Source organism: Asterias amurensis, chromosome 3, assembly GCF_032118995.1.
Source record: "Asterias amurensis chromosome 3, ASM3211899v1".
NCBI lineage: Eukaryota > Metazoa > Echinodermata > Asteroidea > Forcipulatida > Asteriidae > Asterias > Asterias amurensis.
The window spans coordinates 191,197-217,451 of record NC_092650.1 but is presented as its reverse complement, the minus strand read 5'-3'; the positions used below and the strand labels follow the sequence as shown (position 1 = coordinate 217,451).

General features: G+C 38.9%; 3 protein-coding genes across 9 annotated transcripts; 1 reads left to right on the top strand and 2 right to left on the bottom strand.

The window, feature by feature from the left end:
* Positions 1-22,853, top strand: LOC139935422 (scavenger receptor cysteine-rich domain-containing protein DMBT1-like). Of its 6 annotated transcripts, none has more exons than XR_011785804.1 (13): positions 3-238; positions 1,294-1,431; positions 2,357-2,695; positions 4,114-4,461; positions 4,785-5,111; positions 5,453-5,803; positions 6,175-6,498; positions 7,124-7,453; positions 8,455-8,793; positions 9,608-9,982; positions 10,303-10,490; positions 11,492-11,649; positions 22,722-22,853. XR_011785804.1 is itself a non-coding variant. In XM_071930015.1 (12 exons), exons 2-12 carry the CDS (start codon positions 1,353-1,355, stop codon positions 11,552-11,554), a joined length of 3,063 nt encoding a protein of 1,020 aa, XP_071786116.1. In that variant the 5' UTR covers positions 3-238; positions 1,298-1,352; the 3' UTR covers positions 11,555-14,567. The 6 variants fall into 6 exon arrangements, 4 of the variants coding, with proteins under 4 accessions (XP_071786118.1, XP_071786116.1, XP_071786117.1 ...); XR_011785805.1 differs by lacking the exon at positions 22,722-22,853 and adding an exon at positions 18,682-18,697; XM_071930015.1 differs by lacking the exon at positions 22,722-22,853 and having other exon boundaries at positions 1,298-1,431; positions 11,492-14,567.
* Positions 14,653-18,540, bottom strand: LOC139935428 (CD5 antigen-like). 2 transcript variants are annotated; one of them, XM_071930025.1, is made up of 6 exons: positions 18,435-18,540; positions 17,953-18,087; positions 17,043-17,363; positions 16,112-16,483; positions 15,362-15,712; positions 14,653-15,167 (listed from the first exon to the last, which is right to left on the bottom strand). In XM_071930025.1, the coding sequence occupies exons 2-6, from the start codon at positions 18,056-18,058 to the stop codon at positions 14,830-14,832; spliced, it is 1,488 nt and encodes a 495-aa protein (XP_071786126.1). In that variant the 5' UTR covers positions 18,059-18,087; positions 18,435-18,540; the 3' UTR covers positions 14,653-14,829. The 2 variants fall into 2 exon arrangements, with proteins under 2 accessions (XP_071786126.1, XP_071786124.1); XM_071930023.1 differs by having other exon boundaries at positions 17,953-18,107; positions 18,435-18,491.
* On the bottom strand, positions 18,795-25,920 carry LOC139935434 (mitochondrial calcium uniporter regulator 1-like). Its single transcript, XM_071930041.1, has 8 exons — positions 25,703-25,920; positions 25,068-25,184; positions 24,543-24,646; positions 23,693-23,794; positions 23,350-23,391; positions 22,695-22,766; positions 21,725-21,839; positions 18,795-21,173 (listed from the first exon to the last, which is right to left on the bottom strand). The coding sequence occupies exons 1-8, from the start codon at positions 25,806-25,808 to the stop codon at positions 21,115-21,117; spliced, it is 717 nt and encodes a 238-aa protein (XP_071786142.1). The 5' UTR covers positions 25,809-25,920; the 3' UTR covers positions 18,795-21,114.
* Positions 25,921-26,255: the final 335 nt, after the last annotated feature.

Genomic DNA, 26,255 nt, shown 5'->3' with positions numbered 1-26,255 from the left:
TAATATCTTTGTACAATAATTAAGTGAAAACACTAACGTCAACAAGCCGTGCACCAGACAACCCTGCGCACGGCGACATCGTGATCATGTGATGTTGCAACTGACTAGTAAACGACCTTGACCTTCAAATGAAAACTGAACCAACGAACGCGTCGTCGGTTCGTTCAGTTCCGTTGACTGGCGCCCCCGGCGGCGGGCGGGGCGAGAACAAGCTGGGTGTGGATGGGAAGGTTAGGTGGTAAGTGAGAAACGTATTGTTTTTTTTTTCGGGGGAGGGGAGGCTTCTGAAATTTTCGAGGAAACTGTTCAATAATAATTATAATAAATAGAGTTACAGAGGATGCGAACGATCTTCAAGAGTCGTTTTGAATTGAAGCGAGAAGTGTGTTTTTGTTTTCATTTTTGTTTTCTTTTTTGGTGCATTCACACATCATGGAGGTAGAATTAGAATTCTACCTCCATGATTCACACCACTGTGGACTGTGGTGTGTTTGTGCTGTCCTTTGTTTCTACGTGAACATTCATTCATTGTGCACACGGAGGAATTAATTCTGTCTGTAACCTCTTCATCCCTTCATCCTTCCTACGTGTCTTTTGGGGGATTGTGTTTAGCATCTACCTCCATGGTTTTTAGCATGGTCACTAAAGTAATGGAATGCTCATGTGACCAGTTTTTCGCTGGTGATCATGGCGTTTCTTTGATAAATTAATAAAATGTCAAATGTCTCAACTTATTATATCTTCATTGCAATTTGCATTTATGATAGCCTACCATACCAAGCTTCCCCATGGTTTATTGAAACTGTTTGCAAGCAGCTATTAAAATGCAATGAATGTATTTCAACGCGTATTGAATTGAATTGAATTGAATGTTGAATGTTGCAACTTTTGGATCAATTGCAAAAATAACAGCCCACATTCCAGCGGCCCACATTAAAGCCCTAGATCTATAGCTACATGTACATGCAAATACAACGCCTCATGTTAACACAATAGACCTTATGCACATGACGTTTTTTCAGTACGGCGCCTCCTCTTTGAGGTCAAAAGGAGGTTGTTCATTGGCCAATCTATGTGCGTTTTGATTGTTTCGTCACCGTTTGTACCTTAAAGATGGCGGCTGGATGACGTCAATGCATTTAGGTCTATACCACACTACAATACAAGTTGTGACAATGGTAACCCTCCATCATCAGGACAGTCTAGAATCAGAATTGAAAGGGTTATCCTACGACTGTTAAAACTAATAGTAATACCACACCACCTAATAACCTGTCATTATTGTTTTCTCAGGCAGATTCTAAGACGTGCATCCTGATTTAATCTCAATCTGATTATTTTGCAAATTGCTGATGAGGATGGGCATGTCAATTGGACCCCTATTGTTGGTGTTGCAGTTCATCCTTCTGTCCGTTGTTTCTGCTCAGTCAGGTAAGACTAGTAGGCCTAAGAGCGATGCGATTTGAAAGTAATGTTTATTATATTACTATATTAGGTATTAAAGAATATTAATTTTGGTTTTTACCCATGCACTGATGTGTATGGGTAAAAACATTACGGGTAAAAACAAAAATTAATATACTTTAAAGGAACACGTTGCCTTGGATCAGACAAATTTGTTGCCGTTTGTTATAAAATGCATATGGTTCTAGAAAGATGTTTTAAAAGTAGAACACAATGATCCACACAAATTTGCCTCGAAATTGCGTGGTTTTCCTTTTACTTTGAGAACTAACACGGTCGGCCATTTATGAGAGCCAATGATTTGACTTCCATAAATGGCGGACCGTGTTATCCGATGATGTAAAAGGAAAACTGTGCAATTTTGAGGCATGTTTATGTGTGGATCATTGTATTCTACTTTTACAACATCTTTCTAACCATAACAAACGGTTACAAACGCTTTTTCGAAAACCAACTTGACCGATCCAAGGCAACGGGTTCCTTTAAAGTTTCAATGCATCAAGTAAAATTCTCCCTCTTTCAGGGTGTCATTATTTAAAACAATGAGCTGATCGTGATATCAAACTCTTAACTTCAAAAGATCTATAGAATTAACTTTTAAACAATTTTATATTGAAGCTTTCAGGCCTGATACTTCACATAGGCAACGTAGACAGTTTATGCAGTCCTAAATCCGGCAGTAGGGGTTGACTGTGGTATACATTTAGGCATCCACCACATTTCAAAATATTTTAGGTTAAGATCATTCAAAACAATGGTGGATAATATTAATTATCAAATAATTTGAGTTATCAATTTATGTAACTTTCATGTTAGAACTGATAAATTAAAGATAATTTTACCAAGTCCCGATTATTTGTTAGCCTATAATTTGATTTGTTTAATCCATCAGAGTATGACCTCCGTCTAGTTGATGGATCAACAAATGATGAAGGACGCATTGAAATATTCTACCAGGGGAGTTGGGGGACCATTTGCAAAACCCAATTTAAAATTGAAGAAGGCCAAGTAGCCTGTCGCCAGTTGGGGTACCTGTATGCAGAGAAGCTTGAAAACTTCAGAGGTGGATCAGGACAGATTGTAATGAAGAATGTCAACTGCAACGGGAACGAGAACAAACTCTTTGATTGTTACCGAGAACTCACTGGAAGATACTGTGACCATGACGACGATGTAGGAGTTGTCTGCTCAAATGTGCAAGCTACCGAAGCCCCGATTAGTATCGACCCTGGTGAGTTTTAGGGGACATTTGAGGGACAAGTTTTTATTTATCTTTTAAATATTGTTTGAGCATCATAATAAAGACAGTTCTTTATAAGCAAACTCTACCTGACAAGTAGATACACACATGGTGTTACCGCAAACCAAATATATAATAATGGGAGAGTTTTGAAAGCTAGATTTCAGCAGACTCATGTTCACATTTCGTTGAACAATGGATTTCCCTTGTAAGTATGCTGCTAGAGTCACAGAAGTCTTCCATTGGCGTGCCAATTTTTCCTGTGTCTGGTCAAGCCGATCAGTCACGTAACACTGGGCCCAATTTCATGGCTCTTTTATTGCCAAATTATGCGCTTACAATCACCATTCTCCACTTACTGTACAAGTGGCAAATTTGTTGCTAGGTATATAATGGAATATAGTGAAGTTTGGATAGTAGGATTGCTGACTGCTTGTACTGTGTGTAGGTGCATGGAATATAAGTGAAGTTTGAATAGTAGGATTGCTGACTGCTTGTACTGTGTGTAGGTGCATGGAATATAAGTGAAGTTTGGATAGTAGGATTGCTGACTGCTTGTACTGTGTAGGTGCATGGAATATAAGTGAAGTTTGGATAGTAGGACTGCTGACTGCTTGTACTGTGTGTAGGTGCATGGAATATAAGTGAAGTTTGGATAGTAGGATTGCTGACTGCTTGTACTGTGTAGGTGCATGGAATATAAGTGAAGTTTGGATAGTAGGATTGCTGACTGCTTGTACTGTGTGTAGGTGCATGGAATATAAGTGAAGTTTGGATAGTAGGATTGCTGATAATGTCATTAACCAATTTAAAGCTGGCAAATTGTTCCCAAGTTGTTCTCTGTTTAATCCTTAAGGAGCTGAGATGGTTTAAGGAGTAAAGTTAATTGGCAGTGACCAGGGGTAATAAGCGCTTTGAGAAGCCATTTGGGTTATTCGGGTGTGAAAAGCACTTTTATAAAACCGATTATTATTATTATTATTATTATTATTATTATTATTATTATTATTATTATTATTATTATTATTATTATTATTATTATTATTACTATTGCTATTGCTATTGCTATTGCTATTGCTATTGCTATTGCTATTGCTATTGCTATTGCTATTGCTATTGCTATTGCTATTGCTATTGCTATTGCTATTGCTATTGCTATTGCTATTGCTATTGCTATTGCTATTGCTATTGCTATTGCTATTGCTATTGCTATTGCTATTGCTATTGCTATTGCTATCGTATTGCTATTGCTATTGCTATTGCTATTGCTATTGCTATTGCTATTGCTATTGCTATTGCTATTGCTATTGCTATTGCTATTGCTATTGCTATTGCTATTGCTATTGCTATTGCTATTGCTATTGCTATTGTTATTGTTATTGTTATTATTATTATTTTTATTCCTCCAGATTTCTTGTATCTCCTGGATGTTGGAAAGCTGCGACTAGTTGGCGGTCCCAATCCCTACGAGGGTCGAGTAGAGGTTAACCTATTAGATATCAAAGGTTGGGCAACAATATGCAGTGAGTTTTGGGACTTCAATAAGGCTGAGCTAGCTTGTAAGCATCTTGGTTATCGCCCCGCTACATCAACCGGGATATCACGCTATGGAGCAGGAACGGGTCCAATGGCTAAATGCCCGGTGTCACGCTCTAAGCTGCAAACATACAGTTGTGAGATCATCAATGCAACAGATCCGTCTAGTACCTGCACTCATAATACAGATGTAGACATAGTCTGCAGCGGAACTGAAGAAGGTAACCAGTTATCTTAAATCTAACTAGGTCCTTGAATTAAAAGTGCCTGAGTTTAACAAAATACAAGATCTGCAGAGTTACTCTATACTTTTCTGTTGTTCATTTTGTGTTTTTGTAACAAAATATTTACCCATATGACTTTGGCTGCATACTCACCAAAATGACTGATGTACTTTATCTTGATTCATGGAAAGTAAACACACATGGCGGCTATCCTGGCTTAAAAACTAAAAGAGTTGATCATTTAACAGTTTTTCCGTTTTGATGTTTGTTGTTGTTTTGTGGTTGATTTTTCTTCTTTTTCCTTATGTTGATATTTTAAGGTGAGCAGAATGCCGTTCGTCTCGTCATGGGGTCAGTGGAAACTGAAGGACGTGTGGAGTATTATGATCAAAATGCTTGGAAGGGGTTGTGCTCAGACGACTGGGGGATAGAAGAAGCCCAGGCAACTTGTCGACAGCTAGGCCTGCCAGAACCCTCGTCAGATACTGTACCACTAGGAGGAATGTACGGTGGGAATGAAGTGGTCCTACAGAATAGTTACACATGCACTGGTCAAGAGCGAACTCTCATGAATTGTACCTGGACTTCAAGACTTACAGTCTGTACTATGGGTGATGCTAGTGTTCAATGTGGTACCAGACCGCCAGGTAAAATATACCTTCAAATTGCTGTACAGAGAAATTTGTGTTTGTTTTATTGAGACGACTGGACGACCACAGAAATGTGGACAGAGTAAACGCAGTTTCTTATGCGATTTTATAAAAAAAAAATTTTGTGTGACCGTTTCATATGATGGACGTGGCAATGGTAAAGTATCTTGCTCAACGATACGTGCAAGTGCAACAACCAGGATTTGAACCCACACTCTGCTATTCAGAGACACCAGAGTTGGAGTCTGGTGCTATTATCTGTTCGGCCAGGCCACCCCACTATAATGATACCTTTCTATTGTAAAGATAAAACCTTTTTTTCTTCTTCTTGTTCGCAGCTCAAGAGTTTGACCTACGTTTGGTGGATGGAAATACCCTCACAGATGGTCGTGTGCAGATTCTGTACCAAGGGGAGTGGGGTACAATTTGTTCCATGCTCTTCTATATAGGGGAGGCCACTGCAGTTTGTAACATGCTGGGATTTCAGTTTGCTAGTAGTTCACGATCGTACAGAAGAGGAAACGGTACGGTTGTTGTGGAGTATTTAAACTGCAATGGGAATGAAGAGAGCGTGCTCGATTGTTATCATGTCGTGGGTACTGGAAAGTGTAGCAGTGAAGACGATGCCGGTGTGGTCTGTTCAAATCTCCCACAAGTCAATATTCGATCATCATATGGCCCTTTTGCTAGTGAGTATTTATTAACTTAGTTATTTTGTGTAAAGACACTGGACACTTTTGGTAATTGTCGAAGACCAGTCTTCTCACTTGGTGTATCTCAACATATGCATAAAAACAATGAACCTGTAAAAACGTGGACTCAACTTGGTCATCGAAGTTGCAAGAAAATACTGAAAGAAAAAACATCCTTGTTGCACAAATTTGTGTCCTTTCAGATGCCTGAGAAAGGCTTCAGACATGAAGTCTTTCTCAGATTCAATTATTTTAGTGAGAAATTTTGATTACCTCTTTCTCAAAAACTACACTACTCTGATATAATTTTTAAAAACCTGTTAAAACTCTTCCAAAAAACAATGATGCACTTTGTCCGTAATTCTTAGATGACTTGCGACTTGTGGGCGGTCCAAACCCCTATGAAGGCCGAGTGGAAATCTATAAATCAGACGTCATCGGTTGGGCGAGCATCTGTGAGGAAAATTGGGACTTCCGGGAGGCAGAAGTAGTCTGCCGAACTCTGAATTATCGTCCTGCTACCTCCATAAGTACAATGAGGTATGGTTTAAGTAGCGGTCCAATTGTCAAATGCCCGGATGAAGACATAAGAGTGGATTTAAGCCAGTGCCAAGTGATTAGCGATGCTGATTCATCACCTCTTTGTAGTCGTGAAACGGTGGTAGACGTTGTCTGTAGTGGAACAGAACGAGGTAACGTTGCGTCTCACCCAATTCACAGATTATTGTTGAAATTACTACTTTTACAAGTATTTACTCTGTATGATGATATTTTTTTTCTAATTTCAATTCTCTATTCCCCTCTACCAACCAGGCTCCTAGTGGATGATACCCATGCCTACATCCTTATTGACTGTGGCAGGGGATAACCCTGGTTCATGCCCCAGGAGTAGGTGGCTCCTAGTGGATGATACCCATGCCTACATCCTTATTGACTGTGAAGGGGATAACCCTGGTTCATGCCCCAGGAGTAGGTGGCTCCTAGTGGATGATACCCATGCCTACATCCTTATTGACTGTGAAGGGGATAACCCTGGTTCATGCCCCAGGAGTAGGGGGCTATGTGCCCCTGGTGGCAGTTGATTTGGGTCAATAGCCCAAATCAGTTAATTGTAGCCCGCATCTTTAAGTGGCAATTGTGTCCTTGTGATGTAGGCGATTCCTCATAAATAAAAAACAAGTTGAAAAAGAAAACAAAAAAACTTGCAGCCTTATGCATTTCGAAAGTTAATGTTTTCATTCCAATTTCATTCTCTCGTGTCTAAAATTGTCTGCTTGTGTAAATTTTGAAACTAAATGCTTGTTTTATTTTGTAAAGGTTATCAAGGGAATATTCGACTGTTAAATGGTACAGAACCAACAGAAGGGCGGATAGAAGTCTTCCATGACAATATATGGTGGAGAGTTTGTGCTGACAACTGGAGTTTAGAGAAAGCTAAGACAGTTTGCTACCAGCTTGGCATGCCGACTCCAACAGAACTGTTAAAGGGAGGGGTGTTTGGGGTTAACAATGAAAGGGCATTCTTACCAAAGAAGCTTAATTGCTCAGGAGAGGAGAGAAAACTCATTGATTGTCTGTCGACAGAACCAAATGACACACCGTGTGAAACTGGCGATGCTGGATTACAATGTGGTATATGGAAAGATGGTAAATACACAGGAAAACATTCTGATTTATTAGAGTAACACGGGGCTTGAATGTCGGTGAAAACTTGTTGACTGTCTGTCAACAGAACCAAATGACACACCATGTGAAACAGGCGATGCTGGATTACAGTGTGGTATATGGAAAGATGGTAAATATACAGGACAACATTCTGATTTATTAGAGTAACACAGGGCTTGAATGTTGGTGAAAACTTGTTGACTGTCTGTCAACAGAACCAAATGACACACCATGTGAAACTGGCGATGCTGGATTACAGTGTGGTATATGGAAAGATGGTAAATATACAGGACAACATTCTGATTTATTAGAGTAACACAGGTCTTGAATGTTGGTGAAAACTTGTTGACTGTCTGTCAACAGAACCAAATGACACCATGTGAAACTGGCGATGCTGGATTACAGTGTGGTATATGGAAAGATGGTAAATACACAGGAAAACATTCTGATTTATTAGAGTAACACAGGGCTTGAATGTTGGTGAAAACTTGTTGACTGTCTGTCAACAGAACCAAATGACACACCATGTGAAACTGGCGATGCTGGATTACAGTGTGGTATATGGAAAGATGGTAAATCATAAATAGGCTTAAAGGCACTGTGGACACATTTGGTAATTATCAAAGACTAGTATTCTTACTTGGTGTATCCCAACAAATGCATATAAAGAACAAATCTGTGAAAATTCGGACTCAATTGGTCATCAAAAATGCAAAAGAATAATGAAATAAAAACACCCTTGCTGTTGCACAAATGTGTGTGCTTTCAGATGCTAAAAAAGGCATGAGGCGTAGAGTCTTTTAATATGCGAGTGAGAAATTCCCTCTTGTACTATCAACAACTCTCCATTGCTCATTACCAAGTAAGTTTTTATGCTAACAAGTACTTTGAGTCAATGCTAAGGTGGATGGGGATTCATGTATTGGCATTTCAGCTCTTGAGTATTATAAATATATATACATTTGTTTTGATTGAATCTGCAGCTAAAGAAGGGGACGTGAGGTTAATCGGTACCCGAGTAGCCAGTATTGGACACATTGAGATTTACAATGGCACACAGTGGAAAATTCTTTGCAGTGAGAGTTGGAACGACCAAAAAGAGCATGTTACATGCCGTCAGATGGGCTATCTGACGGGCAACTCTGAATATATAGTAGAACGCTTTAGCCGTACTCGAACATCTTCCTACTGGGAAGATAACCGAAGATGTTCTGGAACTGAGGACAGCCTCTTAGGGTGTGGAGTCTCTGATGTACCAGTCAGATATTGTAGCTACACCAATGTTGTACGTTCTGGATGCGACACCAGGCCACGAGTAGACTGTAAGTAACTGATATAGTTGACAGGGTGTCATGGCCCAGTGGTTTAGAGCATCAAGGTTAATTCATCAAAGTGTTTGTGTAAATCCCCCGTCATGACACTTCGTGTCCTTGAGCAATATGCTTTACTTTAATTGCTTCTCTCCATAAATGGGTACCGGTGAGGGTAGAGGTTGATATTGGTTTGAAAAAGCCTTCAGAGCGCCACGGTAGCTCAGGTCATAACAACAATGGGGTATAATCTGTGATAAAGGCTGGGATGTAGTTGGATTGACCTTGTTTGACCTTTCAGCCCTACAGGTGCGCTTAACCAACGGGCCACACCCTAACCAGGGCATTGTGGAAGTAGAGTATAACGGACAATGGGGTACAATCTGTGATGAAGGCTGGGATGTAGTTGGATTGACCTTGTTTGACCTTTCAGCCCTACAGGTGCGCTTGACCAACGGGCCACACCCTTACCAGGGCAGTGTGGAAGTAGAGTATAACGGACAATGGGGTACAATCTGTGATGAAGGCCGGATGTAGTTGGATTGACCTTGTTTGACCTTTCAGCCCTACAGGTGCGCTTAACCAACGGGCCACACCCTAACCAGGGCAGTGTGGAAGTAGAGTATAACGGACAATGGGGTACAATCTGTGATGAAGGCCGGATGTAGTTGGATTGACCTTGTTTGACCTTTCAGCCCTACAGGTGCGCTTAACCAACGGGCCACACCCTAACCAGGGCATTGTGGAAGTAGAGTATAACGGACAATGGGGTACAATCTGTGATGAAGGCCGGATGTAGTTGGATTGACCTTGTTTGACCTTTCAGCCCTACAGGTGCGCTTAACCAACGGGCCACACCCTAACCAGGGCATTGTGGAGGTAGAGTATAACGGACAATGGGGTACAATCTGCGATGAAGGCTGGGATGACATCGATGCTCAGGTAATCTGCCGACAGCTTGGATTCGGGGATGTCTTTCTCACCCTAGACCGTTATGACACTAAAGAATTATATGAATCCAGCGAGGGAGTGGTCCTATTCTACAACGTCGGTTGTCATGGATCAGAGAAGAACCTGAGTGACTGTTACTATGGAGTGCCTAGGTACAGTCGGTGTTTCAACGATGATGCTGTCAGCGTGATCTGTGAATCTGAAGAATACCCGAGCATCGATCCAAGGATAAGAATCGAACCTCCAGAGGGTAAATACAGAACCTAAAAACTAGGAAAGGAAGAGCAAAAAACTTGGTCCAAATTTCTTTAAAAGAAAGTGTGTGTAGTGAATGTTATAGCATGCAAAGGGTTAAATGCGGCATGTATTGGCATCCAATATGAAGTAGTTAATGGTGTTACAGCCAAACCCTACTTGAAGTCCCTACCTTATCAGTAGGTAGGCTTTGGAGTCTTACCTTGGAGTCTTAACATTTCCTTCACTGTCCCCTCTCCTTTACATATTTTTCTTGAGACCAACTTGATTAAAAAGATAACACCACTTTTCTATTTATTCAAATGAATCCCACAGATAAAGGATTGGAGAGCTACCAGATTCGTAACATCATAACAGGAGTTCTCCTTGGGATCTCAGTGATTTGTTCTTTATGCTGGTTATGTTTGAAATGGCTCGCTAAGTGCAAAACTAGCACCCCTGTAAGTGGAGATGCCGGTGCTTCAGGTGGGGCTAACCAATACCAATCGGTAAAGGTGAGTGAGGTAAGCATGCACACTACACTTATTAATCTCAACAGCAATTTGTGTGGGACAACATGCTTCCGAGCAACAGTAATCAAGTTTACTTTTGTTGTTCCTGACCCACATAAGTCGTTCTTTGTTGGTCTGTCCAGTTGTTTCCCTCAGTTGATTTACTCCCCATGCCTGCATGCTCCTCTTAAATTCGTTCCTTTTTTTTTGCTCATCTAGTTGCCCTCCTGTCATGTTCTGTTCTGGGTTTTTATTTTTATATATATATATTTTGTTTTATATATATATTGTGTGCTTTTTGCTGGTTTATTTATTGTATTCGTTATTTTTTTTGTGTGGTTCGTTGCTTTTCGTTTAATTTTTGATGTGCTTTCTGACGTACTTGTATTGTTGAGGTCAAATAAATAATAATAATATTTTAGCAGGGGTCCCTTGTTTAATTTTAGCATGGTTGTGAAACTTTACAAATTGTACTTTGTGTGAAACAACAATGTTTGGATTGTCTCAGTGAAATCTCAAATTTGCAGTACTCTAGAAACAGATTAAACATTGTTTTCCTTTCACACAAGGTTCGTTGTTTAAAACTTCTAAAAAATTAGCTTGGGACCCTAGCTAAATCATTGTCATCTGAAAAAAGGGATTAAGACTCCTTCATACCTGTGATTTGTCAAGATTTGTCATTGATCCACAGAAGAGATAATTGTCTCAGGCATAATTTGTTAGATTTCTGCTTAAAATAACACACCTTCGCTAAAGCAATTTTGCATCAAGTGCACTCATGAACTGATTTAGCGTTCAATAATTTTGATTCTATTACACACTGATAAAGTAAAATGCAGTGCTATTTTTCAACCATTACAACAACTGTATGCAGGCATTGAAGTGTGACATCAGATGATGTTCAGGCTAAGCCAGTCCAATATTTGGCGAATAGGCGCATAATCCGACCGTCGTGAAGTGGTTTATATATGAAAGCAGTCCTAATTAAAATTTCTCTCTCTTTCTCATTGAAGGACCTGCCACCCAAGCATGATGAGGAAAATCTGCCTGTAGAGTCCTCACAAACAGCGGTGTAGTCTCTGCCGATAGCTGGGATGTGCACTGTCTATAGAGGGCGCCGTTTGTGCTGTCGATGATAAGCAGCTGATTTTACTTTAATGCAAAATACCCGGTGAGTAAAGATTTATTTCCGAAGAAGTGGTTTGCCACTTTTCAGAGTTTAAGCAGCAACAAAAAATCTCTCAGAAATTTGTTTTGAAATTTGTTTTGATTGATGTTTATGCTGCTCAGAATCAAAGGGCACATCAGAAAGTGTTCTTCATATCACATGCACTGACGTCAGGGTTTAAAACAGCGGTGGTTGATCGAGTGAAACTGAAGTCCTCTGAGTGAGGCAAACTTTCCTCATATGTTCCCATAAACAAGGGTCTTAGTGCAAAATCTAAAAGCAATAATATTTTCAAGTTTATAAAATGGTTTGACAAGTCTGTTTATGGGAGTGATCACTACAAATAAATACACAAAAAGCCCATGCATGTACGTGTATATCATGACTGTGCAGTACACATACACAAAAAGCCCATGCATGTACGTGTATATCATGACTGTGCAGTACACATACACAAAAAGCCCATGCATGTACGTGTATATCATGACTGTGCAGTACACATACAATTACCATAAAGGGTTTAGTTCCATGCACATCACACATTGCATCATGCATGCAACTTGTATAGATTCTATGTGTATTGGCACAGAAACAAATGTGACAGTTCTCATTTGTCACCTACTTTTGAATGAGTCCAATCTGGGTTGTTTTGGGAGTTTTTCTTTTTGGAAAGTATAACTTGATATATTTTGTTTGTGGACTGCCATAGACATTGATAGAAGATATTTATAACTTGATATATTTTGTTTGTGGACTGCCATAGACATTGATAGAAGATATTTGGATTGAATCATATGAACTGAATCATGTATTGTGTAATTCCTAGTATACCTGTGACATATATACATGTACAGGGTGGCATGGTTGGCTTGTGCGTAAAGCGCTCGCCTGTCACCAAGGTGACCCTGGTTCGATACCCAGCCAGGGCCATAATGTGAGTTGAGTTGTGCGTTGGTTCTCTGCTGTGTCACAAGGGTTTTCCAGAAACACTTTCAATCTCTGGCTGTGCTCCGTGGTCATAATGGGTTGATGTGGCTGGCAGCCAAAGGCGCCCTTGCATGCCTGCTTCTAGAACACATTGCAGCTGAGCCTTTTGCAATTCAGCTCTTAGCTGCGAGGAAGGATGATTAGCCTGCCAAATTATTACATTATGTCTCTGTTCTGTTATGCACAGATTTGTCTACTGTCAAAGTGCTACATTTTTACAATATGAAAGAATTTTTCATAGTTTTTACTCAGTTATATGTAATCGCTACATACTCTTTTACCTTTCTATGACAAAGTAATAATTATTTTTTTTTTCTTTTTCAAATTGACCATTAAGTAGATTTGTGAGATCGGTCTCATCAAATTCTTCAAAATTATTGAAAACAATAACAACTTTTAAACAAACCATACCACTATTTGTTATGGTGCTTTTATCTATACCATGGACGTACATTCACAAGGTTGGTGGTTCAAATCCTCTAAAGCTTACCCTAACTTCACAATGATTAGAATCAGTATTGTCATCTAGCTACTGAATCACAATTTCTGGGTTTGTGCAATTTATAATGTTTGTATGAGAGAGATTGGCTGTTGCCAGCTTGGTGTATATATCCCCTTGTGTGAGTTTGCCTGCCCAAAGTGCTTCACTGTAAGTGGTTAACTGTAGAAGCCACTAACTGTGTCCAATTGCAATGGAATTTTGGCTATAGTTGGTAATGATAAGGGTCTCAACCTTGGTCAATTAAGTGGCATCGATTACCAATAAATACAAATGGGTTACTTCACTTGAATTCACTATTTGCACAACTTAAATTGGAGATTTTGTTGCATCTTGGAGTATACACCTTTCAGAAGGGTTATGTTTCCTAACTATCTACACCCTTACTTGTAAGCGTATCGTGTTCTATGAAATAAAAAGTATGCAAGTTATCTTGTCGATTGGTAGAGTTTTTCTAAGGTGATGTTTGTATCTGTCTGTACATATTACAGAGGTTTGTGAATTGGGAGTTATTGTTAACTACTGCATCATACTTTAATTGGATCTTGCCTTTCACATAATTTTTAAAATATAAAATGCATGCAAGAAAAGATATGTAAATTATTAACTCATTTGTAAGTGGTAAATTGTAAAACGTATTTGCCAAAATCTGTTTTAAAGACAGTGGGCATGTGTATTGAATACAATATGTTAATGGTTTTTTTTCCACTATTTGTTTGCACTTTCGATGACCAATTGAGCCTAATTTTCACAGATTTGTTATTTGATGCTTATGTTGGTATACATGTAAGTGAGACAATTGGTCTTTGCAAACATGTCCAGGGGTCAATTTTCACAAAGAGTTAAGAGGATACATTAAAGACGTAATGCTATTCTTATGTTAGGATGATGAGATCAAACTACTCATAACTCTTTGTCAAATCCACCTCAGTGCCTTTAACTCCAGCTATTGAATTGAATTGTTTCATCCAAGATGGTCAGTTGGGTCTTGCCTTTCACAAACAAATGTTATTTTTTAAATGCATGAAGAAAAACAAAGATGTGTAAAATGTTTATGTATTTTTAAGTGGTGAATTGTAAAACATTTGTCAAAATCTGTGTGTGAGTAACAGTAGCAATAGATTAACGCAAGGTTCAAGGAGTTGGGGGTTGGCACTTGGGCTCAATTTCAGAGGGAGGATTTTACAGCAAGTATTGCTTTACAATTTCTGCTCATCAGCAGCATTTTACGTATGAACAAACAGGGTACCAGTCGAAGTAACTTACATTTTATGACATTTTAACTGGAAAACCATTTTCTTTTAAACTGAACAGTCACCAATCACTGCAAATTTTGAGCCTTTAAAAATGTAGTTGTTGACTTCAGAATTAGTTGGCATTACTTAAATGTGTATATTGAGGCTTTTATTCAATAAAAGATGGCCACTCAGAACAACTTTTGTGTTGGACATTTATTTACCAGAAAACTAAATGTAAAACCAGGGGTCGATTTCACAAAGAGTTAGAACTTGTCTTATCTCGAGTTAGGACGAGTAACTCGTCCTAACTTAGGATTAATATTAAGGTCTGCATGCTACAGTGCAGGGTTGGGACTTGTCCCAAGTCCTAAGATTAGTTTAAGTTAGAAAGAGTTTTTACGAAATCGATTGCAGGTCTACCAGAGTTTGAACAGAGGCTAACATGACATGAGCCTAACATCACACTTCGGTGCCACTCGCTCGGTTGGGATCCTCATAACCCCTTTTTATAGCCTTGAAGACAGGTAGAGGAGTCAGTTTGTCTCCTAAATCACTAAGGGTCTCCTCGTAAGGAGGTGGGTTATCTGCTGGCTCTTCTTCATCTGCTGCTGATCGGGGCGTCAGGGGAACCTGATCTTGCTGTGGTGTTCCTGGGAGTGATAACAGTAGCTGCTTTTGAGTGATGTGTTTCTTGTACTTAGCCAAGATGAATAAGAAGACAATTAAGAGAAAGATGACAGCTGAAACAATGAGTGCCACTGTGAGGATCATGGAGAGGTCAACACCTTCTTTATCACCTGGATTTAAGAAAAACAATTATCAACAAATAGTTTGAGCCTTTTCACTTCAAAGAACAATATGAAACCTTTTTCCTCCGTAGTAATTTGAGAAACTGAAGGTTGACACTATTGAAAGTGTTAAACAGTAACAAAAACCACCTATGTGATATTTTATTCCCTACACCCACCCCCCCCCCCAAATTTTAACTTACGTGGATCTTCACTTGGATATTTGTCACTCATACAAACGATACCAGCTTTCTCTGTGGTCCCACACAAGGCTGTTGATGTATAACTCATAAGGCACTCTGCTAGGTTAGTCTCGTTTCCAGTACATTCAACTCTATCTAGAAATGTGTCTGACTTATTCATCGTCCACGCCGATAGTTCTTGATTGTCAACAAGAGCATAGACAGCATAGGGATATCCAAGCTGCTTACAGATGACGTCAGCATCATCCAAGTCCCACTCTCTGCTACAAATTGATTTCCAATCTCCCTCATAGAGGACTTCTGCAAAACCTTGGTTAGGATGATGACCTCCAACTAAGCGAACATCAAAACCTGTAGAAATTCATCAGGTAGAGTTTTAAAATACATATTTGAACAGATGAATGTAAAATCCTCTTTGTATTTTATTGAAGTTCCAGCTGATAAATGCAAACATTCAATTCACACCTTAATACATGTTGTCTACTGGCAATCAAATCAGACAAATATTCTTAAGGTTGTGAAGGTCAACGTTTGCTAGAGATTTTATTTTTCTCGCTACCAAAGGGTTAGAAACGATGTTTTGCTCGCAGCAGGATCCTCAAAATCCTTGTATTTGATTTGTTGATAATGCTGTGCTCGTATCTTCCAAATACACATGATGTGGTTCAGGAATGGTAAAAAACCATGTATTACAAAATGTCCAGACCTGCGTTAAATCAACCAAACCTAACATTGACTGCTCATACTTACTTTCTACTCTATGACGGGGGTCACATACAACTTGTGCTTCCTGGTAGCGTGGACAGAACAAAACTTCCCAATCCGCATTGCATTCTCTTAGATTGACTTCTATCCCTGTACAGCGTTGATTTGTAACAGCTACTGGCAACGACGTCTCTGTCATCAGTAAATCTTCTCTGTAGGATTGTTGGGCCGTCAGGTAGCCAAGCTGACGACACACCACCTGGGCATCCTTAAGGTCCCAGTATTTGTCCCACAACACATTGTTCTCAAATCCTGTGTTTGAATTACAGACAGTGCCCCACTGGTCCCTGTAGAACACTTCCACTCTGCCTTCCAGCATGCTTAGTGTACCCGTTAAGCGAACATCAAACTCTTTTGCTGCAGAAACAAAAGATTGACATTCATTCACTAATTACCTTTTCTCTCTATTCCCACCTTTGATCTTGCCCTCTTTTTGTGGTAAAACCCCTTCCCTCCAGCCCCAACCCCCCTTTCTCCCGATTCATTGTTGACCCCCATGCTTATTGCTGTTTGCTTTCTGACTCTCTCTCTATATATATATATTCCTGTTACACTCTCTCTTGTTTTATGCCTCTGAAGAAGGTCCGGATTGGATCGAAAGCTAAGGCCATCTACCCTATTCATTATATATATTCCTGTTACACTTATATACCTTTGTGTCTCCTGTATTGTTCTCATCTAGCAGAGAAAGGCTCTGCTTGAGAAGAAATGTCATGCAAATATCTCTTCTTTTTTTGAGTTTAACTATAGGTCTTGTTGGTTGCTAAGCAGTTTAGAACAGCTAATTCTATTGTTTTATTTGAAAATAGCTTTGCTTTCAAATGGCAGGATCCTTCCCGAGCGTATAATTTGACCCACTTACCATGGGACCAAACACCACAAATCACTCCAACATCATATAATTTGACCCACTTACCATGCGACCAAACACCACAAATCACCCCAGCATCAATGCTGTGATCACACCTCAGATCACTCGGCTCATAAGGGCAATCAAATATATTGGTCTCGAAGCCTGTGCAGTCCAGATTATCAGCCAGGATCATCCCAGTCCCAGGTTTGAAGCGCCCTCCGTTGGTGGCTCCTGTTGCGAGGGGCATGGAGAGCTGACGACAGATTACTTTGGCATGCTTTAATGTCCATTGGAATCCACAGATAGACATCCAGAGGGTTCCGTTGTAGACCTCGACACGCCCCTGAGTTGGTTCCTCACCATCAACTAGTCTTACTTCACCAACTATGTAAAGAGGGAACGGAGATTACAATGAGTCTGATGATACCCCTATCCCTCTAAAGACTAGCATGCAGCTTTCAATCACTGCAAACTATTGCCTATCAACTAGTCTTACTTCACCAACTGTAAAGAGAGATAGTAGATTACAATGATTATGATACCCCTTTTTCCACCCATCCCTAAAACCAGCATGTACATAGTTGCCCTACCCACTACAGCAAACCACACCCAATCCTCCTGAGCCAACATGCAGTTGCCAATCATGGCAAACTTTGTCCGCCAAACCCCTACTGGTGTAGCCATTCTGGCTCTGCCTACAACGGCAAACAATATTTCCAGGTACGTGTATAACCACATCGCTACAGACACATTATCTTTGTGTGCTATACAGCTCCCCTCTAACCTCCCCAAGATTTCCAACAAAGTTCCACTCTTTGCCTCTGTAGCATCATCCAATCCAAGCTTGCTCTACAGTGAAACTCACTTATTGCTCCACACTTTGTCCCCATCATCCAGCATACCAAATATGTTTCTTGCCCAGCATGCTGCTATTTGTTTAATGACAGATTATATCATAAATCAGTCAACTTACATTCCTGGGAGACGCTCATCTGCAAGGTCATGTAGAGGAACATCAAAGGAAGGAGAGTTGTTGCTGATGTCAGGAAGTAGACGACTTCGTTCATTTTGACTGCCATGACTCATGTGAGTTACATCTTAAAACTTACTGTAAAGTCACAAAATCATCTGTAGTTCCAAGTTACTACGTAATTAAATACTTGACTGAAAATAAACAGGAGTAATATCAATATCTACTAAATTAATATTCAGTATCTACTTGTGTACAAAAAAAGGAGATATTCATGTAAGGTGTACTCAGTGTTACTTTCAACTGAATACACATTAAACCTCACCATGCAATGCCTCAAAATCATGGCTGAAAGTATTTTTCCCAAGTATCAAGTGAAATCGTTTCCCCGGGTAAATAGCCTGTAAAACTCTTGAAGTACGTCCAATGACTCATTCAGGAAATTGTATCAATTCAAAAAAGAAAATGTTCAAAAATGTTCTCACCATATTGACATCAACGGATCAAATGTTGAATTGCTCCCTATATCATGTACATGTATATAGGACCCTTCCTCTGTGCTGTGAACTGTAGTGTAATACAAAAGTGAACGGCTGGCAGGGCAATGTGGAGTAGACTTTTTGTTGGGTCAAAAACTGGCACCTAAAAAAAAACACTTTGAAGGCTACACTAAGAGTGCGTCACATTTGTTTGTTCACTCGCAGTTTCATTTTTCTGCACTTGGTAATGCAGGTTGCCGTCTGGATGACGGGATGGGATGACTAAGGTGAGATACAAAGAGGGAAGGGGGGGTCACCTGAAGGTATGTTTGCATCCAAGGTCACTGTGAGTTGTGTCATCAGGAAGTTATGATGACCACGTGTTGCCGATGCAAGGCCCCCCTGGTTAGTCAACTTATTATCATGGTAGAGTACTTCCTGTGAGCTGGATAAGCAGAACATATTGCTGTGTGAATCATTCTCTGGTAAGCATGAAACATTGCTGGGAACCACTCACAGACAGTATATATCACATGGTATCTTGGCTGGTCACTTGTCTCTGCTAAGCAGGTTTTCTGTGCTCAGCAAATTTTTCGATTAAAAACAGAGAGTGAAGCTAATTAAGATGCCACATGCTAGGCATTGCGTGGGACGGATCCCACAAGTTAAAAGTAGTCCTTACATATAGCTTAGAAATTTATTTATCAAAAAAATATCAGTTGTGGCTCTCTGATATTTTGGGAATGTTAAAACTGACTCAAGTCAGACTTAAGTCTAAGTTCCCATTAGTAACTCCACTATCGAATGTGAAGTTCAACAAAATGGCAGCTGGTTGGGTTGTTTTTGTGTGTTAATGTCATTAATCATCTTACAGGTAAAGCAATGATGCAAAAAGGGAAAACACACACATATAGGAATAAAAACTCCTTGCAACGTTCTTGCTTTTGTGAAAAATATTGCTTTCGTTTTTAATGAAAAATCAAAGAATATATAATATACAAGCCTGCAATAAGTTGCCTTTCCAAAAAAGAATGATAAATAAAATAAATTACAAATGTATAAAATATTTCTTAACTTGAAAAAGTTTATCCACTATAATCGAGAAGATGAATCTTTGAAAGAACTTGCCGAATGTGGGCTTATCATGCTTATTTTGATCATAATTTTTACAGCCTTCCTTAACCCAAGCCTTTGAATCTAGTAGTACTTGTACTTAGAGTCTTTTAAAGTTCTCCATGAACTTTAAAACATGGCAAGAAACCCCTTCTGCAGTGTATAGTTATCGTATGTAGTGGCCTTCTTTATTAGTGACACATTTAGGCATGTTAAAAAAATAGCCATTAAGAACAGTGGACTCGTGCTCTGGTGTTTGTTTGATTCGAGGCAAGGTGCTTTACCATAATTGCTTTGTGCTCTGGATTGAAGATTAAGCCGCAGGTCCTGTATACTAGGATTGGTAGTGCAGGTAAAAGAACCTAGAACACTTATCATGGAAGAGTAGAGGTTAACCCTGGTGTTTCTGGTTCACATGGCAAGCACTCTTGTTTACAGGTTTCCTCATCCAGGCTTGCGAGCTACAAACAGTTATTAAGTTCAAATCTGAGGCTTTCTTTGGTTTCATTACCATAAATATATAATAATAATAATAATAACCTGAACCCACCCAAATCCAACTGGGTGTTTTGTTTGATTGTGTTACTTCTGTAATAATGTTGAAGCACCATGAGCATCACTGGGTGACGGAGCTGAGTGCTATATAAGAAGCCACTATTATTATTATTATGAAAGACTGTACCAATAAACTGATTATGCCTCTGAATGTATGTGTGGAGTTGTATATGACTTGAGCCTACAGGGTGGCATTGTAAACACCGATGCATTGTTACTCATCCCTTCAAAGTGGGCGGAGTTTGATTGATAATTCTAATGCTACATCATTCTAACTTAAACCATGGAAACCAGATCCCCATTCAATTCACACAGGATATGCATCAGTCTTTCTTATTCTTTAGCCCAAACTTTCCAACATTTCACTCTCCTATGTTCAGAACCCAAGGTTGTTTTTATTTGAGACTATTTAAACAGGCTTAGTTGTTTAACCCTGCCACTGTGATAACATTTGTTTTTGAGCTAATCAATCATTTAAAAGCAAAGTTTACCCTTGGTTTTGGAAATGCTATATAGCTTTAATCCTACATAACTGTAGATAAACGCAACAAAACTAACCTGTGTAAATTGTGTGTTGAAGGTTTTAGTGTTTTTTATATATTGCGTTATATCTGGAGTGGTTAAAGACCACACAGGAAGAATAATCCATAATTGCAACACACAATCTGAGAATTGTTTCTCAGATTGAAATATTTTGGAATCCTTTTATCTAACACCAAAATCCCTTTGAAGGGGATTGTTTTGTCGTACATTATCAACAGCTGCAGTGGTTATATTCAATGGTCAGACAAAAGAGGGGGTAATGATTTAAATTAAAAGTTTCAACATGCCAAACCAAAGACATGAATTTCAGATTCTTAAAAACAAATTTCAGTTTCGATTTCGGCATAATTAAAGTTTGTGATACAATCATTTATAAGAAAAACAAAATAATAATAATGAGTAAAACATCGTGAGATAATTTTACCGGGCAAAGACAGACTTTGTTTGGGAAACTTTGAAGTAGATGTGAATGTCGTCATTTTGCAATGATTCTGTAGAAACCCAATCCTATCGTCAAACAACCAAGAATTGTGGCTGCAGGAATAAAACAGATACAGAAAATTATTATTATTATTTATGATTTACAAATGTGAACTTGTTTCTAAAGGCACAGTTGCATAAAAAAAAACTTGAAATAAAAAAATTACATGATTTGGAAGTAGTAAAAAAGGCAAATGCAGGCAAAACAAAAGAATTAAATTTGTTAAATTATATAATATTCAATTCAATTAAAAATGGTTTATTTAAAACATGTATTCCAGTCGAAAAACTTAATTGATCAAGTATGTTATAATTATAATATAAAATATAACAACTGCGTACAGTCAGAATGCTTAGAGAAATACAATGTGGCAAATCAAATATTAAACCTTCTCCTATAAAAGTATAAAACCAGATTGAATTTAAAATTGGCAGTGAACCAATCATTGGTCACAAAGGCAAAACGTTCAATACTTAACAGAATTTCAATTGAAAGTCAATATATCAATGAAAGCAGAAGACCACTGGACTTTATGGTCAGGCTTGCAGTCCAGTGTAGATTGTATGCAAGGAATAATAATGGAAAAGAGTATTTTACAACATACCTGCAAAATATCTGAATATGTCGTTCTTCGTTGCCTCTAACTTGGAGAAGATGTTGGCTACTTCAGTTGTTATGAGGTTTTTGTTGGTTTCTATGAGCATCTTTTGTGCATTAGCCTAAAACAAAGATAGTGAGGTGTTTAGAACAATGCGTTTAAATTTTCTTCTGACATAATAGTGGGAGTCTTTTCAAGACCATTCAACCTACATGGTCTTAGAATCCAAGAAGGAAACGATTAAAAACTCTTTGTTTTTGCCTTCTCCTTTTTCCCACAGATATCCCCCTTTTTAGTCTGCCTTGTGCAGCAATTAATAACTTGTTCTCCTACTTCACACCATTGATTTTGTTTGTTTGTTTTTCCAATATATTGTGGTTAATCAGCCCTTCCCTTAGTTCACCCCTCCCCCCACAGTCTCCTTCTTCATTGTTCACCCCTCGATCTTTCTGTCTGCTTTCTGCCTCTTTCTCATTTCATTTCTTTCCACTAAATGCCTTCTGTTGTTCATGTTTGTTGTGTTGTGTTGTCATTTAGCCTTTGAGCAAGACTCTGCTAGTATCACAACATCAGGCCAATAACCAGTTTTTGCAAGAAAGAAGAAGAACAAAATGTTGCTTTTATCCTTTTCAGCAATAATTAGCTGGGAACTAGTGAAAGTTGTTCTTCAGATTTTTTGTAAGCGCTTTGAAAACTCGCTATTTTAGTTGCATATGCAAATGAAGGTCTGCAGCTTCAATGAAAGTTTTGGGGTGGGCTCAACCTCAATTACCTTTTTGGTAAAGTAGCTGTTGATAGCTTATAGAAACGTAGAATGACAACTCAATGTTTTGACCAGATTGCTTCAATTGTCTTCAGGGGAAACACTGAAAGGTTGGCTTGTTACACCGTTAGTTCTTTTAAAAAGTACCAACCACACTTCATACTGGAATTATGTTACATGAAAGCAGTTTACTCTCTTCTCGTTTTGACCTACCTCTTCCTTTACTCTGCTCTTTTCCAGGTTGATGTCCAATAACACTTTGTTGCTTAGATTTGTGATCTCATCCTGTAGGACAAAGATGACAGTAAACAATCATGGTTGTTTTGTGAGAGAATTAATTCATTCATTGTTTTACCCCCTTGCTCTTTCTGAGGCCATAGCTATTTTGTGCATTTATAGCAATCTTTTGGATGGAAGCAGTTTGCAACAGCTTATTCTATTTTCTCAGAATAACTAGTTTTAATCTAGCACTTTATCTATGGGCATCTCTAAGTGTTTATCAATTTTCAGACAAGATTTAATTTTGAGACATGTAACACCTTGCACATGTTAACAGGGTTCTGTAGTGCATTCCAGCAGCCACGGCCAGGAACACCGGGTGATCCCCTTTTCTTTATGATAAGTGCACTGGGTTCTTTTACATGCATTTCACAACACACAGGACCAAAGGATGAAGCAATAATGGTTAATTGTCTTGTTTAAGGACACAAGTGTCAAGATGTGAACTTGATCCCATACTCTGTTAATCAGAATTACCAGGGCTTGAGTCCGAGTTACCCTGTGAGCTTGACTGCTCGGCCACGACATGCCATTTAAGTTTAGTTTTCCCCCAAAATTTAATTGACAGTTTTCACAAACTTGATCTTACCTGAAGCTGTTTTGCCAACTGCTTGACTTTGTTTTCCAATCTCTACAGAGGGAAGACAAAACATTGAAATATTGTTGAAAGTTTTGTCCTAAAAGTTGTCATCCAGCAAACAATAAGGGAATAAAAGAGTAGGTGACAGGGTCTTTATTGGCCATTTAATCCGGCAGGGTTGTGGCCATGCCATAAAGGACTGAGAAATGAAATATGATTTCAACTCGCATGTTTCAAGATAAAAAAAAAAATATATCCTTTAAAAAAATATTATATATCATCTTTGAATTTAAAATTACAAGCTCAACATGATTGCACCTTTACAGTCAATCATTACTTGTGTCACACCAACCTCATTCTCAGCTCTAAGTGCAGAGAATTCACTTCTCTCCAGAATGACCATGTCCTTCTTGATTGCCGAGATGTGTGACATCACGTTCTGAACGCTGATTTCCTAAAAACACATCCATGGAATCAAGTTAGTAGGAGACTTTAGAACACCAGGTAAATGTCCATTGTTTTGTACCATACATGTAGTTCTAAGCATAACGAACCCACACTCTGATGCTGACAACACCAGAGCTTGAGTTTGGTGAACTTGATCGCTCAGCCATGACACGCCACTTACCTGGTGAGTCTGCTGCCACCTAGTGTCCCAAAAACCTTACATTACACACCAAGGTTTAGGGTTGCAAGAAAAGTATTGTAACTAAGCTTGTAATAATATCACCCCAAATGGTTAGCTTGTCCCAACTAGCTTCCGACCTGTAGCTAAGCTATCCAGGCTAGAGTTGGGCCTCACAATCTATAGTTGGGCCTCACAATCTATAGTTAGGCCTCACAATCTATAGTTGGGCCTCACAATCTATAATTGGGCCTCACAATCTATAATTGGGCCTCACAATCTATAATTGGGCCTCACAATCTATAATTGGGCCTCACAATCTATAATTGGGCCTCACAATCCATAGTTAGGCCTCACAATCTAAAGTTGGGCCTCACAATCTAAAGTTGGGCCTCACAATCTATAATTGGGCCTCACAATCTATAGTTGGGCCTCACAATCCATATTTAGGCCTCACAATCTATAGTTGGGCCTCACAATCTATAATTGGTCCTCACAATCTGTAGTTGGGCCTCTGCCCTCCCAACTTCAGTTGTGTTTAGACAGTTTTAATTAACATTAGAGCAAACAAAATTACCAGCTGTTCTTTTGAAATTGTCTCTTTGGACGTCAGCTCTGCATTCTTGCTGAATACACCAAGCAAAATAGATGTCAAACATTCAGCTTGCTGTCTTGGGAACCCTGAAGTTGAGCAAACAAAATTAAAAACGAAACAATTTCGAAGTGAAGAAATTTAGTATCTAAAAAACCAATAAACTCCAGCCAAAACTGGTTTGACGTTTGATACTTTGGGCAAGGACAAGAAACGACACCTTCAGAAAGTTTAACCCCCTGAAAGATTTTTAAAGTAATTTTTATTATTAAGTTGGGCATCTGTGTGAAGGATACCCACAAGCTTTTGAATGTTATTAATCCTTAAACATGATCAGGGCTCGAATTGGTCCAGTTTAAATTTCTAGCCCTGGTGATGTAATTAAAATAAGAGTGTGCGTTATTTATGGGACAAGGGGACCTGTTGTGGCTTCCCTAATTGACACGCACCTTCTTGTCATAAAGTCTTTAATGATCTACAAATAATAATAATAAAAACAATTATATATACCACTTTCTTCCAGTGTGTTTGCCAGGCCATTGGTGTCAATGAAAACCTTATCTTTAGTCACAATGTCAAGGTTTTTGCTGGCAGTTGCAGATCCACAGAATGGTCTCAATGTGCTTACTGTCGAGATTAATGAATATTAAAAACAATTATTAACTTTTGAAAGAAGAAAAACACCACAATTAATTACAATTCTGTTCCATGTTGTCATCTTTTTGTTCGTGTTTTTTTTATATATTCCAGGAAGCTTCAATGGCAGTAGGCCCTACACAGAAATAAAAAATAGTTATTTAAATTTTGAAAAAAAAGTAAATATACAAAACAAAACGCTCTACTATTCAGCCTAATGGGGTGTGACAACACAAACAAATACAAAAAAACAAAACCCACAAATAAATACAAAAGTTTACACATCCATAATTGTTTAATATTATAATCAATATTAATACTCAAATAATAGGGGCCTAACATAACACTATAGTAACACTTCACTAACACTAACACTAACACTGTTAGTACAGTAATCCATTTATGGGTGTACACACTGCATCGGAACATAACATTCATAACCCCTCCCACCTCATCCATCATTCGGCAGTCATTCTTCATTCATTTTCTTTGTCATTTGGAAAACTTACCGGGACGCTCTCGAGGAATCCTATGCACTTTTGCTAAACCAACCCGCAAGTTGGAAGAGAAAGGACTGAGACAATGCCTAAACACAACTGGATTACAGCTCGCCATTTTAACAATAAATACTCAAGTCAAAACTGGAGACAAACTGAGCTGTAATTTCCTTAGATAGAAGTGGAAACGCTGCTATGTTATGAATTTACATTACAGTGTGTAGCACGGCCTGCCCTGTTTCACCGGTAGATGTTAGTTTCCAAACGCCAGGAGTCGATCGTTACACGTGAAAAGGATCCGAAATAACCACACTGTTAAGAACGCTTTTAGACTTGACCAAGTCCGTGCAGCATTTCTCGTGTTGCGAGTGGATGTGACCCACTGCAGGGGTACATACGTATCACTCTCCACGTTGCAAAACTTCTCAACACAAACGTACGTTATCAATTAAGTTAAGGCCAATCAAAAGACTGGTCCATTCCCTTTCAGTACACAAGAGATTCATCTAGTTCTGCTGATTTTAATATTTAAGACCGAGAGTCCCCCTAAATTGCTTCATATACT